The following is a 14,787-nucleotide window of genomic DNA, read 5'->3' on the forward strand; positions in this document are numbered from 1 at the left end:
TTAACAGATTATACTTCGTATGTTCAAAATAAAAATTATTATCCCTGTTCACTTTTAATCATGTAGTAAAAGAATCCGCACTCATCAATATGAAGTAAAATGATTGGTCAGTCTTATTCACGAGCCAAATTTGAAACAACAAGTGCTCGTCTTGGCAAGGCAAACACCACGGTTGCAGTCAACATCTCTGCGACAAGAAACACGTTGGATGGACTGTGTCTCTAACTGAATTTAAGAAACTAATGTCTGGTGAGATATAGTAAATATGATCAAATGCATTTTATGTACCCTAGTGATAAAGACAAGGTGGAGTTTTCAAATTCACAATGGTTGACTTTTGATCGATATTATTTCACACTAAATCTACTCACTAGCATAGTTGTCATCAAATTCTATACATACCATAAGTAAAAACACTAAGTCCAGATGTTGTTACATACAGATTATAATAAATATATATTGAAGTTCAATTATGCAATGTTAGTATTTAGTAACACTCCAGCTAGAAAATAATGAACCTACGGGGGTGCAGGCTAGAACGGCACCTCAGCAAAACGTCACTGATTTCTCGGGCGAAAACAGGACCTCTATTTTGAATAACAAGAACGATTTATGTGGAAGTATATATGCTTGATTTACATTCTTTATTATGTTGTGTTGTAGCATATATTATTTCCTTCGGCGGGGACGCAGTCTGTTATCCGCAGAAACATTCTTGTTACGTTGGCTGCCGGCAGAAAGGAGAGATATATATGAAATATTTGTAAAATTACTATTTATTTCCTACTTACTAAAATAAATATTAAATGTATAGTATACCTGTAGTCCAGTTTCTTGACATTTCCGCCATACTCAGTTTCACTGACAGTTTATCAGTATTTTTTTTCATGTTATTTTCTGACATAATCCGTGTACAAAGTTGACTGTACGAATAACTTTGTTTTTTTACAACTATGAGCAAATGCCCATATTTCTGTCCATGGAATACGTTTCTGTAGATTTCTGTTATAACACTACCACAGGGAATCTGACTAATAGCTGTATCAGTTATCGCTCATCTTTATAGCATGTCATTTATATGCACCACTTTAGTTATACAAATTGCATTTTATAGTATCTCGGGTATTGCACTCAAATTTTTTTATTCATCAAAATTAATATGAAAAGCTGTTATCAATTTATCGACTGCAAACTGACGTAAACCCATGTTCCCCAAATTGAATCTGCACATTTTTGTCCTTTTTGTGATATATATACAGGTTATGCATTTTTGGTAAAACAGCTCAAATATGTTTAAGACTTATTTTGGATAATAAATGACATACAGATAGTAAGCAATGACAGAACTGAATGCGCATCATCACGTTTGAATTTAATTTTCGCATGAATAAGTCACGTGACACCCCCGCATATTGTATCATGTGTGCGCTATAAGAGGGAATTGGCAATATTGGTACATGTGTATATATATATATACTCTTCAAAAAAGAAACTTGACACTGACTTTCAAAATGTAGTATAATGCAATTGTTTCAAAATAGGACACAGAAACCATAATTGAAACACTGTTTGAAGATCAATGTACACAATGTTCAAAACATTAATCGTGTAACCTAGACAGACACACGTACACGACAGAGTTAATGTCACAGGGGTACAGAAAATGTCAGTATAGGTTGTGCCCACCACGTGCATCAATCACCGCTTGACGCAAACAACCCATAGATGCAATCATGTTGTCAATAACACGCTGTTGGATATGCTGTCATTCATGCTGAAGTGCATCAAGAAGTGCCGGAAGTGTTTGGGGCGGTGGATTCCTTCTGCGAACGCTTCGATCCAGTTCGTCCCACAGATGCTCAATCGGGGACAAATCTGGTGACCAGGCTGGCCAAAGTAATGTCTGGATGTTGTTGTGGTGTAAGAAGTCCTGACAAACACGTGCAATATGCGGTCGAGCGTTGTCCTGCTGGAACTGTCCGCCATGAATGTTGACGTGAGGAAGAACGTAAGGCTGTAGGATCAAGTCTCTGTAACGCACACCTGTCAATGCACCTGCCACATGCACGAGAGGCGTCCTACCACCGTGATGAATTCCGGCCCATACCATGACACTCCCGCCGCCAAATGGGACAACCTGCTGCACACAGTTGGGGGCGTAACGTTCACCCCGACGTCTGTAGACACGTGCGCGCCCATCAGCATGTGTGAGTAGGAAACGGGACTCGTCAGTAAACAGTACATTTCTCCACCTTGCACGTGCCCATCTAATCCTCTGTTGGCACCAAAGCAGACGGTCCGCCAGATGACGTGGGGTCAATACATGACGTCGAACAGGTCTTCGTGCAAAAAGTCCAGCCTCCCTCAGTCTGTTGCGTACCGTTTGATCTGATATTCTGTGTACCCCAGGGATCTGTGTGGTTGTAGACGTGGCTGGTAGTGCGGTCTCGGAGGTGTCGCAGCCGGATGTATCGATCTTGTGCTTGGGGTGTCACCCTTGGTCTTCCTGACCTTGGTCTGTCGTCAACTCTGTTGTTGTTGTTGTATCGGGTCCACAGTGCGGAGATTGTCTGTCTGGATACGCCAAAGTGCCTGGCCACTTCTTGTTGAGTTGCTCCAGCTTGTAATCTCTCAATGGTGTTGTTCCTTTGAGCTGCATTCAGTCTTGGCATTCTGTCACCGCCTCTACTGCTGTTATAAGGACTGTATGAACAGCCGTTGTGGATTTTTATACCCATTCAGCAGGGGGGCCTGCATGCCTAAATGCAGGATCCTGTGCTGCACGTTTTTTACAGGCGGTTGCGTTTGGATGAAGCTGTAAAATTGATCACCAAACGCTATGTTTATGTGCTTTGCATGTGTTTTTGCGAATTATAGACACATCATCTTTCCATTTGACTTATTTGGTTCTCATTTAATGTAATTATTTTAGATATTTGGCAAAAAGTGGTTTTACATCTATGTCAAGTTTCTTTTTTTGAAGAGTATATATATATATACTTGATGGACTCCCAGGCAAGGGTGCCGATCATGATGAACCCTTGATCGTCAACGACTGGGTCCTCCCATCCCCAGTTGTTCCAGGCACCAACTCGGCCGTAGCTGGGAGACTCGGCAGGTTTGGGAAGAATTGGACCATACTAGAGGTACCGTGTGTCACCAACATCCACTGCCAGGGGTACCAACACAAAGGATACTCCCCTGATATCATCACCCCTGGCAGATGGTTATACCCACCATCAGCGCCAACTTCTGTGCGACAACATAAACATTCTGCTACTCCAGGAGGCCATCAAGATTGTTCCTGACCCGGTCAGACACCCAGGATTTTACTCCCTCGTATTTCTGGTCCTTAAGAAGGGGTCAGACAAACTCAACATGATCCACAATCTAGCCATCTTCAATCGATACTATCCGGACTAACTCCGTACTTCATGATCACCACATTGAGGCTGCTCAAGGACCAGAATCAACGCCAACGCTGCCCCAATCAGCCTTGATATCCAAGATGCGTATCTTCATGTGCCCATCCACACCAGCGACAGGTTCTACTTAAATGGTAGCATTATCAGTGGGCGGTCCTACCATTTGGAATTTCCACGTCCCCGTGGCTTTTCACACAGATCACCAAGCCCACCAAACAGGACTTCTTACAGGTACCCAGGTATCCTCCACCACTTACTCCCAGTTCTTCCACAAGCCCAGACACTCTGCCAGTGGCAAATGTTGTTGGGCTTACTCAGCTCAACGCAGAACCTGAATTCCATGGGACGTGTCCAGCTGCAACCTATCCAGCAGTTCCTCGCCCCCTTCATCAGGGGCCACTATCCATCGGCGTCCATCTTCCTCCTGGCTTACCGGCATCATCGCCAATGGTGGACAGTGGCGTCAAATGTCTTCAGCAGCGTCTCCTTGACCTCGCTCAACCCCACTATATCTGTTCGTCAGTGCCTCCATATGGGTGGGGAGCCCATCTGGCAGCTACCTCAGGGTTGTGGTTAGAAGAACAGGGCCACTGGCACAGCACAAATCTGGAGTTAGCTCTTATTCTGGCTGTCGCGTATTGGCAAGCCATTCTCTACCAAGACAAGTGGACTATATCCAGACAACATCACAGTGGTGAGGTGTCTTCGGAATCAAACATTCCATTCTTTTCGACTGGTGGACTGTCTTGACCTCATTTTCTCGTTCAACACATTCCAGGCTGCTGTTACGTTTACGTTTGTATGCTTATCCTGCATTACTTTCTCTAAGTGCCCTCCCATCGCAGTGCTACCTCCCCACGAAGTCTTCAGATGTTACGTCCTAAAGCAGTAATGTGCTCTTATGTGACGTCACCACTTCCGGGTCACTTGGCGGCTGTGTGAGAGTACTACCACATTTTAGGCTTTGACAACTTTCTTTTACAGCTGGACCTCTCAGAACTTGTCTTTCTGTAAAAAAACCCAACAGTAAATGCATTCAGGAGCAGGGCTCCAGATAAGTTTTCAGCATTAACAGTTCGTACTCCTCATTATTTCAATATAGGAGTCCTGGCAAAACTAAAGAGTACACTCAGAGTACTGAATGGAACTTAATGTACTCATCTTGTATTTCGTTTTAGATATGCACCAAAGCATTGCTACAGTCGTGTAAACAGGCCAATAAACAATACTTTTTTTTGTTTTACATGTATATCTATTATAAAATGCACACCCCTCTAGGAAATTGTTTTTTAGAATTATGAGCAGAAATTTGTTACAATGTATCCCTTCAGCAAAGTCAGGCAAACAAACAAGTGATAACAAACTTGGTTACTACATATTTGAAATTTGAGATAAAACATCACTAGACATGATGATTTACCGTTTAGATTGTCTTGTTCTACTAGGCATTGTTTTATATGTAGAGAATTAGATTACCGTGTGTATTTTCCCTTAAATAAATCTGGGGACAGCAATCAGTTTACAATACATATGTTTTCTCACAATCTACCAGTGATTCTGTCAAAATTTACTCAATAATATAAGAAGTTTGATGCAGTCACCTTACGAATTGTACCTGTTACTATTATTTTATCAGGAATAATATATTTCAATATTGTGTTACTCGTATTCTAGTTGCCACTTTATGATATATTTTAAATGATAATAACCATAAGTGTAGTACTAACAGCAGACTGTATTACCAGATATTAACAAATTAATAACAATATAAACAGTCATGTTGAAGCTCCCATGCTAGCGCTTGCGAAAACTCTATCTTGACATATAACAGTCAAACTACAACAAATATGACTCTTAACGATTCAAAGAAATTTATGATATATGTATCCATTTTCTGTCAACTAAAGTTCATTTCAAGATGTCAATAATGGTTATCTCACCATGGTTGCTGTAAATCATGGTTATAACGCTTATCTCACCATGGTTGCTGTAAATCATGGTGAGTTGTGCGATCTACCGATCACTTCACATACGATTTCGCCAAAATTAATGAAAACAATTATGAATGAAACTTTGAATAAAATTATTAAAATAGGTTAGAAACATAGGTCAAGGTATACAATGAAAATGACAATTTTTGTAACCAGTCAGTGTAATTACATGATCAATTTGTGTATTTTCTGGTGTTACATGCCCTTGGTAATGTCTTTGTGTTGGGGAAAAGGCATCAAAACTCATAACGAGTATAATGTGCACCCCCTTCACACAGCTATGTTTATTTGGAAAAAGTAGTCACTATACTTAGGAAAATACGCTACTTGAAATCAGGATGTAATTTTTGATAAATATGTCTGCAAATGAATGTTAGACTGTACATGTATGCTATGATGCATATCTGATATGTTTTCTAAATAATCCCCCACCGTATCGTGCATTATTTATCCGTATATACGACGATACAGATACATGTACTTTATCTGGACCCCTGAAGGAGTTATGCAGGATAAGTTGATAAATTTGCATTAAGGAGTAATGCAGTATAAGTATACAAATGTAAACAAATATTTAGATTTTACTAATCTGTACAGATAATGTGCCCTTGTCACAGAAATATATTTTTGGTGAAAACAAGAATGTAGCTCTATCAAATTTTCAATTTACGTTCTTCAATCACCAGGTTTATCTTTCAAACAAACTATGAAATCCACATCTACTAATTATGCTAAATGTATTAGGCTTCAGAACATGAACAATGCTTTTATAGGTCACACTGGTCAACATTTACCCTCCTATTTATTTAATAGGTTCCCCAGGTCTCACAAACAGACCATAGCAGACCACTGCTGTAATGTAAATGTTACTGAGTGCAACATGCTGATTTTTCAGCCCCACCACTCACTGAATACATCAACACTGAATTGAGCAACTAAGTCCATAAGTCCATCCGAGGAGGTAAGATGTCGTCCCAGTATCCGGAGCTGAAGGGCTTCTACCACCTGCGTGAAACCATTGGTTCTGGTGAGTAATTTGAGTAGATGAAAACACTTTACTTTCAACATTAGACATTCATTTTCATGATCTAAAGTCTCAAGAAGTTAATGTTCCACCCACAGTGTCAAAATGCTTATTCATAATGATTAAGGCATTCACAGGACATGTAGAATTACAGACATTTCCCATATATGTCATCACATGGACTTCTTACTGATTGAGTTGCCATGTGTGAAGTTTTGCTCATGTGACCACATCCCAAAAACCTGAGTGTATGTTTTACCCTACTTATTGACATTGATTGAATTCAATTTCCAGCCACTCTCTACGGCTGTGCAAATCTGTACTATATGTGTATCCAGGTCCGGATGCAATACCAGATTTCAAGGTGTACATAAACTTCAGTGCCGCACTCAAATTACTGGGCGTTTGTCACATTGACCTCTACACTCTTGTATCATTATGATTTGCCATAGGCTTGGAACATAATCATCATGTAACAAGATGTATATCAACAGAATACCACAAAGCTTTGTTGTCACTAAGTTTAGTGTACAATTCATTGCAATGTGACATCAGTGGAACCAGATAAGCCAGTCAAAACATTACCTTGCTAGTCAATTTGGTCACCAGCTGTCATATTCTTACTTTGAGGTACAATCCATTTTTGAAATTAGAGAAGTTTTAATGCAAGAGATGAATGTAGGACACTTTCCATTTTTGCACTTTTGCAGTTTATTGCATTTAACCGGGGCAAGGGTGGCCCAGTCGTCTCAGGTGCTGCAATTCGCTGTGCAGAGTTGCTTCCCTTGGGCACGCCAGGTCCTGTGATTGTGGGTTTGAATCCCAGTTCACCCCGATTATGTTTCTAGGTTTGTCAGCACCATACCTGTGCTCATGGGTTTCACTGAAGTGGTAAACATCTCAGACCTGCATCACTTCAGGCTTTCCTCCCACATTAAGCTGACACGCCGTGATATAACTGGAACACTGTTAAAAGCAGAGTTAAACCCAACTCACTCACTCACTATTGCATTTAACCGAGAAAATGTGTCTGAAAGTTTTCAAGCACTCGTAATACTGCCCCCATTTTGAAAATACACCATGTGATCACAAGGTGTTTGGTGATATGGCATCACTGAAATGTCAAGACAAAGGTGCCAATAAAGAATTACATCTCTTTGAAGAAGAGTTACCCTTTTTTTCGCGTCTTGAATTAACCCTAAAACACCCAGAAATTTGAGCGCAGCATTGAAATTTGCATATGCCTTAAAATCTGGTGTTGCTTCCAGACCAGGTATCTGCCTAACAATGTCAGATGTCTGTGTTATACATGTATGTATCTTCCATGTGCCTGACACACGGAGATGTTTGTATTTGCCAGGTGGGTTTGCCAAGGTGAAGCTGGCCTATCATGCCCTCACTGGGGAGAAGGTTGCAGTCAAGATCATGGACAAGAAGGCTCTTGGGGTTAGATTTACTTTGTGAAGCTTAATTTATTTGTTTACTGAATATCTATCTATATGTTGCAAGGTTCCAGACAGCTGTGTATTTGTGTAAAATATGCTAACAGAAAACACAAGAATCCAACTAATTTTAAGTTGCTTGTGCACAAATATGCATGAAGAAATTTGTAAACTCAAGACCACATAACATCATTATTTGTAATTATCTAATGTAGCTTTGTCAGTTTGCTAAACGTGTCTTAACAGTTGCAACATCTCAATTATTGTAAATTAAACATGTATCACTGTTAGAGGTAACATGTGAAGATCCAAGCTAGAATAGGTCTTCAGTAACCAATGCTTGCTGTAAAGGGCAACTATGCTTGTCGTAAGAGGCAACTAACGGGTTTGGGTGGTCAGGCTTGGTGACTTGGTTGATGCATGTCCTTGTATCCCAATTGTGTGGATCGATGCGTGTGATTTCAGTCACTGGATAGTCTGGCCCAGACTCAGTTATTTACAGACTGCTGTCATATAGCTGGAATATTGCTGAGTGCGGCGTTAAACAAAAAACAAACAAAAAACAAGCAAACACATGTTAAGGGGTTTGTCACTCACTTGGTACAGCACATTAACATATGCAAATTGGAAGTTACCTTAAACAGCATAGAAGTATCTTCAAAAACATCTATTCATTGGTTAACAACACCCAATAGACTGGTCCCATGAGAGTGTTATTGAATATATTGAATACCCAAAGAAAACTGTTAACATGATTAATCCCCAATGTGAATGATAACATGTGAGTAAATACTCAGTGGCTCAAAACATTGTCTGCAGCCCTGTTATTATGTTCCGCTATAAAACAATAAACTCTCCTTGAGAATAACTAAGTTAAGAAGTTTGAGTATTTACAAAGGAGTCACACCTTTCCTTATACATGTACATGTTTAGGCCTTGATGTGATAGTTTCAAAGCCTTGGCCCTTTTGATTATGTTGAGTGTTGGGAATATTAAGAATATTTATATAAAATGCATTGAACAGACTTTGATATATTCTGCATTTAATAAATACTATCTGACTCAGTCTTCTCATTTCATTAAACACAGATGTTTAACTCAAGACCTGACAATTCCTTGGTAGGAGATCCCGTCAGGTGAACCCAGAGTAAACTTGTTGACCACACAGCAAAAGAAAAAGATGTATTATTTTTTTTAGCCAAGCAGATGTCAGCTTTTAGGTTGATTTGGCCTTTTTACATTCTTTTGTAGGGGGGTCACGATAAATCGAAAGTGATCATGAGTGGTAATGTGGAAGTTTCTTTTTCTTAAATTATGAGGGTAAAGAAAAGAAAAATCAGTCATATCTTAAACTTTACTTTTTATTTGTTGTTATGGTTATCACATTCAAAGGAAACTTCAGTTCCAAGGTTTAATTCAACTCTAAAATCCATCTAAAATGATACACTGAAAGCTATTGATATTTATTGCAATAGTTGCTTGCAATATCAATAGTTAATGCAATAGTTTCTTTCAATATCAATAGTTATCGCAGTAGTGATTTCCAGACCAATAGTCACCCCTATTCTTTTGTCAACACAAGATATTGTCAGTTGCACTTTGTGCTTGTTAGATTTCATGACCTCCTATCCCTGATTCAGATGTGTATACCAAGAGAGAAATGCACTTGTTTCAGATGTGTCAGAGATTTGAAGGTGTGGCTTTTGAAGTAAAGGTTTGAAGACCCAAACTTGATAAGAGTAAATTTATGATCACAGGAGGACCTGCCCAGAGTTAAGACAGAGATAGCTGCCATGAAGGAGCTGTGCCACCAGCATATCTGTAAGCTGTTCCAAGTGGTGGAGACTGAGGACAGGTTCTACATGATACTCGAGGTAACAGCTGACACAGAAGGGTGGCGTGTGTCTGCGTCTGCGTCTGCGTCTGTGTCTGCGTTTGTGTGTGTGGGGGGGATCTGCAGCAAGGGTAGGGGAGAAGGTGTGTCCTGGGTGAGGTGACATGGGATGTGCAGCAAGGGTAGGGGAGAAGGTGTGTCCTGGGGGAGGTGATGTGGGATCTGCAGCAAGGGTAGGGGAGAAGGTGTGTCCTGGGGGAGGTGATGTGGGATCTGCAGCAAGGGTAGGGGAGAAGGTGTGTCCTGGAGGAGGTGACATGGGATGTGCAGCAAGGGTAGGGGAGGTGTGTCCTGGGGGAGGTGATGTGGGATGTGCAGCAAGGGTAGGGGAGAAGGTGTGTCCTGGGGGAGGTGATGTGGGATGTGCAGCAAGGGTAGGGGAGAAGGTGTGTCCTGGGGGAGGTGATGTGGGATCTGCAGCAAGGGTAGGGGAGAAGGTGTGTCCTGGAGGAGGTGACATGGGATCTGCAGCAAGGGTAGGGGAGGTGTGTCCTGGGGGAGGTGATGTGGGATGTGCAGCAAGGGTAGGGGAGAAGGTGTGTCCTTGGGGGAGGTGACGTTGGATGTGCAGCAAGGGTAGGGGACAAGGTGTGTCCTGGGGGAGGTGACGTGGGATGTATTGGAAGGGTAGGGGACGTGTGTCCTGGGAGAGGTGATGTGGGATGTGCAGCAAGGGTAGGGGAGAAGGTGTGTCCTGGGGGAGGTGATGTGGGATCTGCAGCAAGGGTAGGGGAGAAGGTGTGTCCTGGGGGAGGTGACGTGGGATGTGCAGCAAGGGAAGGTGAGAAGGTGTGTCCTGGGGGAGGTGACGTGGGATCTGCAGCAAGGGTAGGGGAGAAGGTGTGTCCTGGGGGAGGTGACGTGGGATCTGCAGGAAGGGTAGGGGACGTGTGTCCTGGGAGAGGTGATGTGGGATCTGCAGGAAGGGTAGGGGAGAAGGTGTGTCCTGGGGGAGGTGACATGGGATGTGCAGCAAGGGTAGGGGACGTGTGTCCTGGGGGAGGTGACGTGGGATCTGCAGGAAGGGTAGGGGAGAAGGTGTGTCCTGGGGGAGGTGACATGGGATGTGCAGCAAGGGTAGGGGACAAGGTGTGTCCTGGGGGAGGTGACGTGGGATGTGCAGCAAGGGTAGGGGAGAAGGTGTGTCCTTGGGGGAGGTGACGTGGGATGTGCAGCAAGGGTAGGGGACAAGGTGTGTCCTAGGGGAGGTGACGTGTGATCTGCAAGAAGAATAGGGGAGATTTGGTGATTTTGGATTTATACATAATGGGGAGAAAAAATGTCCCTTTGGGTGGGATATATACATGTAGGGGAGGGGTGTGTTCCTTTGGCCGGGATGAAGTGGGATATATATATGAGGGGGAGAGGAAGTGTTCCTTTTGGGTGGGATATATACATGTTGGAGAGGAAGTGTTCCTTTGGGTGGGATATATACATGATGTGGAGGGGAAATGTTCCCTTGGGTGGGATGGAGTGGGATATATACATGAGGGGGAGAGGAAGTGTTCCTTTGGGTGGGATGAAGTGGGAAATATACATGAGCGGGAGAGGAAGTGTTCCTTTGGGTGGGATGGAGTGGGAAATATACATGAGAGGGAGAGGAAGTGTTCCTTTGGGTGGGATGAATTGGGATATATACATGAGCGGGAGAGGAAGTGTTCCTTTGGCCCTTATGAAGTGGGATATACATATGTTGTGGAGAGGAAGTGTTCCTTTGGGTGGGATGAAGTGGGATATATACATGATGTGGAGAGGAAATGTTCCCTTGGGCGGGATGGAGTGTGTTCCTTTGGGTGGGATGAATTGGGATATATACATGAGCGGGAGAGGAAGTGTTCCTTTGGGTGGGATGAATTGGGATATATACATGAGCGGGAGATGAAGGGTTCTTTTGGGTGGGATGGAGTGGGATATATACATGATGTGGAGAGGCAGTGTTCCCTTGGTTTGGTTGAAGTAGGATATATACATGAGGGGGAGAGGAAGTGTTCTGTTGGGTAGGGGGAAGTGGGATATATACATGATGTGGAGAGGAAATGTTCCCTTGGGTGGGACTGAGTGTGTTCCTTTGGGTGGGATGAATTGGGATATATACATGAGGGGGAAAGGAAGTGTTCTGTTGGGTAGGGGGAAGTGGGATATATACATGATGTGGAGAGGAAATGTTCCCTTGGGTGGGATGGAGTGTGTTCCTTTGGGTGGGATGAATTGGGATATATACATGAGGGGGAAAGGAAGTGTTCTGTTGGGTGGGGTGAAGTGGGATATATTCATGAGGGGGAGAGGAAGTGTTCTGTTGGGTGGGGTGAAGTAGGATATATACATGAGGGGGAAAGGAAGTGTTCTGTTGGGTGGGGTGAAGTGGGATATATTCATGAGGGGGAGAGGAAATGTTCTGTAGGGTGGGGTGAAGTGGGATATATTCATGAGGGGGAGAGGAAGTGTTCTGTTGGGTGGGGTGAAGTAGGATATATACATGAGGGGGAGAGGAAGTGTTCTGTTGGGTGGGGTGAAGTGGGATATATTCATGAGGGGGAGAGGAAGTGTTCTGTTGGGTGGGGTGAAGTGGGATATATTCATGAGGGGGAGAGGAAGTGTTCTGTTGGGTGGGGTGAAGTGGGATATATTCATGAGGGGGAAAGGAAGTGTTCTGTTGGGTGGGGTGAAGTGGGATATATTCATGAGGGGGAGAGGAAGTGTTCTGTTGGGTGGGGTGAAGTGGGATATATACATGAGGGGGAAAGGAAGTGTTCTGTTGGGTGGGGTGAAGTGGGATATATACATGAGGGGGAGAGGAAGTGTTCTGTTGGGTGGGGTGAAGTGGGATATATTCATGATGTGGAGAGGAAGTGTTCCCTTGGGTGGGGTGAAGTGGGATATATACATGATGTGGAGAGGAAGTGTTCTGTTGGGTGGGGTGAAGTGGGATATATTCATGAGGGGGAGAGGAAGTGTTCTGTTGGGTGGGGTGAAGTGGGATATATACATGAGGGGGAGAGGAAGTGTTCTGTTGGGTGGGGTGAAGTGGGATATATACATGAGGGGGAGAGGAAGTGTTCTGTTGGGTGGGGTGAAGTGGGATATATTCATGAGGGGGAGAGGAAGTGTTCTGTTGGGTGGGGTGAAGTGGGATATATTCATGAGGGGGAGAGGAAGTGTTCTGTTGGGTGGGGTGAAGTGGGATATATTCATGAGGGGGAGAGGAAGTGTTCTGTTGGGTGGGGTGAAGTGGGATATATACATGAGGGGGAGAGGAAGTGTTCTGTTGGGTGGGGTGAAGTGGGATATATTCATGAGGGGGAGAGGAAGTGTTCTGTTGGGTGGGGTGAAGTGGGATATATACATGAGGGGGAGAGGAAGTGTTCTGTTGGGTGGGGTGAAGTGGGATATATACATGAGGGGGAGAGGAAGTGTTCTGTTGGGTGGGGTGAAGTGGGATATATTCATGAGGGGGAGAGGAAGTGTTCTGTTGGGTGGGGTGAAGTGGGATATATACATGAGGGGGAGAGGAAGTGTTCTGTTGGGTGGGGTGAAGTAGGATATATACATGAGGGGGAGAGGAAGTGTTCTGTTGGGTGGGGTGAAGTAGGATATATTCATGAGGGGGAGAGGAAGTGTTCTGTTGGGTGGGGTGAAGTGGGATATATACATGAGGGGGAGAGGAAGTGTTCTGTTGGGTGGGGTGAAGTAGGATATATTCATGAGGGGGAGAGGAAGTGTTCTGTTGGGTGGGGTGAAGTGGGATATATTCATGAGGGAGTGAAATGAGTTCTACAGGAGGAAGTAGGGGAGAAGGTGTTCCTTGGGAGGCAACACAAGAATGTTTCATGCCAGTTAGCAATTTTCCAACATTTTCGAGACAGTATATTTTTTATGTGATCAGCTGGGTATCTTTGTAAACTTGAAGTATGTCTGCTTAGGTCATATAACTTGTGATAAACATATGAACTTGGCATTGGAGGATGTTTACCATATCTGTTCCAGTACTGCCCAGAGGGAGAGTTGTTTGACTACATTGTGTCCAAGGACAGGCTGGATGAGGATGAAGCTCGCATCTTCTTCCGACAGATTGTCTCTGCAGTGGCTTACATCCACTATCAAGGCTATGCACACCGGGACCTCAAACCTGTATGTTACTTGTGTCTCATTGGTTACAATCATCCTTGTGACACTTTTGCAATAGTGACCACCTCCGTGGTCTAGTTGTAGAGCATCCACCCAGAAAGTGGAAGGTCAGAGGTTCGATTCACGGCCGTGTCATACCAAAAGATGTTTAAAGGTGGTACTTGTTGTTACCCTGCCTGCTTGGAGTCAGTATACTGTGTCTGAGTGGAGGTTTCATGTTAAACTGTGGCATGGTATCTCAGGGGACTAGAACTATAAAATTATTCAAGACTAGTGGACTGGTACAAGTAGTTTTCCATCTCCTGCCTGCCCTGACCTTTCATTCCGACGTGAAATAATAAAACTGTGAAAAATTGTGCCCCGATGTGATAAAAAGGAAATACTACCATTGCACATTCATAAAAAAAACAGGTCAGCTCAATCTTTCTTCAGATACAATCATAAAAATTTATTCCAACTATCTCTGTCATAAATTAATTTAAAGACTGGTACCAAATGTTTTAAACTTTAAAGTGTCATAAAGTAAGTTACACAATTAGTGAAACAGTCTTTAAACAAAATAAATTCATTTTATTTTTTGACCATCCGCTCTCTTGCCGATTTAGGTTGGAGATGAGAAAAACATAAAATAATATGAATTTCCTAAACTAAACTAATCTTCCAACAGGGCCTATTTCATGTATTAAATGAATGGTCATTTCTTGATTTGTGTTTCTGTCTGTCATGTCTACCTATCAATTAACTATCAATAATCTAGTGTGTTATTACTATCAATTTCCAGTAACGCTGATCATAATTTGAATTGTCATCATGATATTGCCATCGGATCATGGACAATTGAAATGCATCTATAGTCATGATAGTGCTGTTAGTTGCTACACCATAC

General features: G+C 42.9%; 1 protein-coding gene across 2 annotated transcripts in view; it reads left to right on the forward strand.

Moving 5' to 3' along the window:
* The first annotated feature begins 113 nt into the window (after positions 1-113).
* Positions 114-14,787, forward strand: part of LOC124113710 (maternal embryonic leucine zipper kinase-like) — a 41,574-nt gene continuing 26,900 nt past the window's right edge. For both annotated transcript variants that reach the window (XM_048387117.1, XM_048387118.1), the window contains exons 1-5: positions 114-249; positions 6,312-6,443; positions 7,801-7,886; positions 9,640-9,756; positions 13,761-13,904. In XM_048387117.1, coding sequence (XP_048243074.1) covers positions 6,383-6,443; positions 7,801-7,886; positions 9,640-9,756; positions 13,761-13,904 — 408 coding nt within the window. In that variant the 5' untranslated portion in view covers positions 114-249; positions 6,312-6,382. The remainder of the gene's footprint in view (positions 250-6,311; positions 6,444-7,800; positions 7,887-9,639; positions 9,757-13,760; positions 13,905-14,787) is intronic.

The sequence above is a fragment of the Haliotis rufescens genome, unplaced genomic scaffold (assembly GCF_023055435.1).
Source record: "Haliotis rufescens isolate VD_foot unplaced genomic scaffold, xgHalRufe1.0.p SCAF_66, whole genome shotgun sequence".
Classification (NCBI taxonomy): Eukaryota; Metazoa; Mollusca; class Gastropoda; order Lepetellida; family Haliotidae; genus Haliotis; species Haliotis rufescens.